The sequence below is a fragment of the Oncorhynchus clarkii genome, chromosome 3, assembly GCF_045791955.1.
Source record: "Oncorhynchus clarkii lewisi isolate Uvic-CL-2024 chromosome 3, UVic_Ocla_1.0, whole genome shotgun sequence".
NCBI lineage: Eukaryota > Metazoa > Chordata > Actinopteri > Salmoniformes > Salmonidae > Oncorhynchus > Oncorhynchus clarkii.
The window spans coordinates 84,552,080-84,557,478 of record NC_092149.1 but is presented as its reverse complement, the minus strand read 5'-3'; the positions used below and the strand labels follow the sequence as shown (position 1 = coordinate 84,557,478).

The window sequence follows — 5,399 nt, the reverse complement described above, 5'->3', positions numbered from 1 at the left end:
CTTTGACAGTGACAATGACAGCACTAGCAGGGCTGCTCTAGCAGAGCAGAAATTTGACAAACTGACTTGTTGAAAAGGTTGGCATCCTATGATGGTGCCACGTTGAAAGTCACTGAGGTCTTCAGTAAGGCCATTCTACTGTTTGTCTATGGAGATTGCATGGCTGTGTGCTCGATTTTATACACCTGTCAGCAACGGGTGTGGCTGAAATAGCTGAATCCACTAATTTGAAGGGGTGTCCACATACTTTTGTATGATTATTAATAATACCAATAACAATACTACTACTACTACTACGACTACTACTACTAATTATTATTATTACTATTATACGTGCTTAAGTACATTGTTATTTATATTATTTATATTAAGTTGGTGGTTGATAAATTTGATTTGATTTGTTATTTGATTTACTTATATATTGCTTTTCAAGGACCCAAAGTTACTTCACAGTTATATAACTGACATCCAACATACACCATTCTGGGCACTGAAGAATCCTATCCCAAAATCCCTCACTGTCGTTAGGAGGAATCCATTTTTCGACATATGTCCCCCAAGGGAAAACACGTTTATTACTGTTGTTGAATTACAGTTGAAATTACTTTGGGATGGAGGGATGGAGGGATGGAGGTTGGGGTGGTGATTGGAGGGAGGGATGGAGGGATGGAGGTTGGGGTGGTGATTGGAGGGAGGGATGGAGGGATGGAGGTTAGGGTGGTGACTGGAGGGAGGGATGGAGGGATGGAGGTTGGGGTGGTGATTGGAGGGAGGGATGGAGGGATGGAGGTTGGGGTGGTGATTGGAGGGGGGGATGGAGGGATGAAGGTTGGGGTGGTGATTGGAGGGAGGGATGGAGGTTTGGGTGGTGATTGGAGGGAGGGATGTAGGGATGGAGGTTGGGGTGGTGACTGGAGGGAGGGATGGAGGGATGGAGGTTGGGGTGGTGATTGGAGGGAGGGATGGAGGGATGGAGGTTGGGGAGGTGATTGGAAGGAGGGATGGAGGGATGGAGGTTGGGGTGGTGACTGGAGGGAGGGATGGAGGGATGGAGGTTGGGGTGGTGACTGGAGGGAGGGATGGAGGGATGGAGGTTGGGGTGGTGATTGGAGGGAGGGATGGAGGGATGGAGGTTGGGGAGGTGATTGGAGGGAGGGATGGAGGGATGGAGGTTGGGGTGGTGATTGGAGGGAAGGATGGAGGTTGGGGTATTGATGTGAGATGTGGAGGGATGGAGGTTGGGGTGGTGATGTGAGATATGGAGGGATGGAGGGATGGAGATTGGGGTGGTGATGTGAGATATGGAGGGAGGGATGGAGGGATGGAGGTTGGGGTGGTGATGTGAGATATGGAGGGAGGGATGGAGGTTGGGGTGGTGATGTGAGATGTGGAGGGAGGGATGGAGGGATGGATGGAGGTTGTCGAGTTGGCAACGGTACTCATCACAAACCCTTTCTGAAGCCTGATAACACTGTGATACCCCTTGAGGGTCTGACTCCCCCCCCTCCTCCCTCCCCTCTCCTCCTCCCCTCCTCCTTCCCCTCTCTAACATGTGTAACTGCTCTGATGAACATTATGTGGTGCATATGGAATCTCCGCTGGCTATTCATCCAATCATCACGCATCGTCCCTGACAACCATATCTGACAGCTGTCAGAAACTCATCAAACATCTCCTTCCTTTCCTCTGTGAGTCCAGCTGATGCTAGCCAATCAGCTAAAGCCAAACTCAGTAGGGATCTGATTAATTAAGGAATTGTTTAATGTGTATCCACGGTAAATTCTCTCTCTCCCCATCTCTCTCTCTCATGCTGGGCCTATGGCGTTAAACATATCTTTCTCTCATGCTGGGCCTATGGTGTTAAACCTATCTCTCTCTCTCATATGCTGGGCCTATCGTGTTAAACCTATCTCTCTCTCATGCTGGGCCTATGGTGTTAAACCTATCTCTCTCTCTCATGCTGGGCCTATGGTGTTAAACCTATCTCTCTCTCTCATGCTGGACCTATGGTGTTAAACCTATCTCTCTCTCATGCTGGGCCTATGGTGTTAAACCTATCTCTCTCTCTCATGCTGGGCCTATGGTGTTAAACCTATCTCTCTCTCATGCTGGGCCTATGGTGTTAAACCTATCTCTCTCTCTCATGCTGGGCCTATGGTGTTAAACCTATCTCTCTCTCATGCTGGGCCTATGGTGTTAAACCTATCTCTCTCTCTCATGCTGGGCCTATGGTGTTAAACCTATCTCTCTCTCTCATGCTGGGCCTATGGTGTTAAACCTATCTCTCTCTCTCATGCTGGGCCTATGGTGTTAAACATATCTCTCTCTCATGCTGGGCCTATGGTGTTAAATATACACTACCGGTCCAAAGTTTTAGAACACCTACTCATTCAAAGCTTTTTCAATATTTTTACAATTTTTTACATTGTGGAATAACAGTGAAGACATTAAAACTATGAAATGACACATGTGGAATCATGTAGTAATTAAACAATTGTTGAACAAATCCAAATATATTTTATATTTGAGATTCTTCCAACCTTTGCCTTGATGACAGCTTTGCATGCTCTTGGCATTCTCTCAACCAGCTTCATGAGGCAGTCACCTGGAATGATTTCCAATTAACAGGTGTGCCTTCTTAAAGTTAATTGACGGATTTTATTTGGTTCTTAATGTGTTTGAGCCAAAAAGTTGTGACAAGGTAGGAGGGTATAGAGAAGATAGCCCTATTTGGTGAAAGACCAAGTCCATACTATGGCAAGAACAGCTCAAATAAGCAAAGATAAATGACAGTCCATCATTACTTTAAGACATGTCAATATGGAAAATGTGAAGAACTTTGAAAGTATCTTCAAGTGCAGTTGAAAAAAACATCAAACACTATGATGAAACTGTCTCTCATGAGGACCGCCACATGAATGGAAGACCCAGAGTTACCTCTGCTGCAGAGGAGAAGTTCATTAGAAGTTCATTCCAGCCTCAGAAATTGCAGCACAAATAAATGCTTTACATAGTTCAAGTAACAGACACATCTCAACATTAACTGTTCAGAGGAGACCTTCATGGTCGAATTGCTGCAAAGAAACCACTACTAAAGGACACCAATAAGAAGAGACTTGCTTGGACCAAGAAAGACAAGCAATGGACATTAGACCGGTGGAATTTTGTATTTTAGTCCAAATTGGTGATTTTTGGTTCCAACCACAGATGATCTGTGCATGTGTATTTCCCACTTTGAAGCATGGAGGAGGATGTGTTATGGTGTGGTCGGGATTTGCTGGTGACACTGTGTGTGATTTATTTAGAATTCAAGGCACACTTAACAAGCATGGCTGCCACAGCATTCTGCAGAGATACACCATCCCATCTGGTTTGGGCTTAGTGGGACTATCATTTGTTTTTCAACAGGACAATGACCCAACACACCTCGAGACTATGTAAGGGCTATTTTACCAAGAAGGAGAGTGATGGAGGACTGCATCAGATCCCCCGGCCTCCACAATCACCCGACCTCATACAAATTGAAATGGTTTGGGATGAGTCGGACTGCAGAGTGAAGGAAAAGCAGCCAACAAGTGCTCAGCATATGGGGAAACCCTTTCAAGACTGTTGGAAAAGCATTCCAGGTGAAGCTGGTTGAGAGAATGCCAAGAGTGTGCAAAGCTATCATCAAGGCAAAGGGTGACAATTTGAAGAATCTCAAATATAAAATAGATTTTGATTTGTTTAACACTTTTTTGGTTACTGCATGAAACTATATGTGCTATTTCATAGTTTCAATGTAAACATAAAAATGAAAAACCTTGAATGAGTAGGTTGTTCTCAAACTTTCGACCGGTAGAGTGTCTCTCTCATGTTGGGCCTAATGGTGTTATACAGCTCAATAACTTTCTTTACTGCTGAGGTAGCTGCTCCTCACACACCCTTCATCAAACCACACACACACACACACACTCTCACACACACACACACACACACACACACACACACACACACACACACACACACACACACACACACACACACACACACAGGCACACACACACACAGGCACAGGCTCACACAGGCACACACACACACACACCCAGCTGGGGTTTTATTTACATGTCAATAACAAACGTCACTGGAGCGGTTGGTAGACAACACGTCACTGGAGCGGTTGGTGAACAACACGTCACTGGAGCGGATGGTGAACAACACGTCACTGGAGCGGTTGGTGGACAACACGTCACTGGAGCGGTTGGTAGACAACACGTCACTGGAGCGGTTGGTAGACAACACGTCACTGGAGCGGTTGGTGAACAACACGTCACTGGAGCGGTTGGTGGACAACATGTCACTGGAGCGGTTGGTAGACAACACGTCACTGGAGCGGTTGGTAGACAACACGTCACTGGAGCGGTAGGTGAACAACACGTCACTGGAGCAGTTGGTAGACAACACGTCACTGGAGCGGTTGGTAGACAACACGTCACTGGAGCGGTTGGTAGACAACACGTCACTGGAGCGGTTAGTGAACAACACGTCACTGGAGCGGTTGGTAGACAACATGTCGCTGGAGCGGTTGGTGGACAACACGTCACTGGAGCGGTTGGTGAACAACACGTCACTGGAGTGGTTGGTAGACAACACGTCACTGGAGCGGTTGGTAGACAACACGTCACTGGAGCGGTTGGTGGACAACACGTCACTGGGGCGGTTGGTGGACGACACGTCACTGGAGCGGTTGGTGAACAACACGTCACTGTAGACAACACGTCACTGTAGACAACGCATCACTGGAGCGGTTGGTGGACAACACGTCACTGGAGCGGTTGGTGGACAACACGTCACTGTAGACAACACGTCACTGGAGCGGTTGGTAGACAACACGTCCCTGGAGCGGTTGGTAGACGGCACGTCACTGGAGCGGTTGGTAGACAACACGTCACTGGAGCGGTTGGTAGACAACACGTCACTGGAGCGGTTGGTGGACAACACGTCACTGTAGGCAACACGTCACTGGAGCGGTTGGTAGACAACACGTCACTGAAGCGGTTGGTAGACGACACGTCACTGGGTTGGTGGACAACACATCACTGGAGCGGTTGGTAGACGACACGTCACTGGGTTGGTGGACAACACGTCACTGGAGAGGTTGGTAGACAACCAGTCACTGGAGCGGTTGGTGGACAACACGTCACTGCAGCGGTTGGTAGACAACACGTCACTGGAGCGGTTGGTGGACAACCAGTCACTGGAGCGGTTGGTGGACAACACGTCACTGGAGCGGTTGGTAGACAACACGTCACTGGAGCGGTTGGTAGACAACACGTCACTGGAGCGGTTGGTGGACAACACGTCACTGGAGCGGTTGGTGAACAACACGTCACTGTAGAAAACACGTCACTGTAGACAAA

General features: G+C 47.7%; 1 protein-coding gene across 1 annotated transcript in view; it reads right to left on the bottom strand.

Moving 5' to 3' along the window:
* Positions 1–4,107: 4,107 nt before the first annotated feature.
* The window catches only part of LOC139386236 (uncharacterized), a 7,948-nt gene continuing 6,656 nt past the window's right edge, over positions 4,108–5,399 (bottom strand). The window contains exons 14-16 of the mRNA XM_071131729.1: positions 5,075–5,371; positions 4,829–4,984; positions 4,108–4,744 (exon numbers count right to left, since the gene is read on the bottom strand). Coding sequence (XP_070987830.1) covers positions 4,108–4,744; positions 4,829–4,984; positions 5,075–5,371 — 1,090 coding nt within the window. The remainder of the gene's footprint in view (positions 4,745–4,828; positions 4,985–5,074; positions 5,372–5,399) is intronic.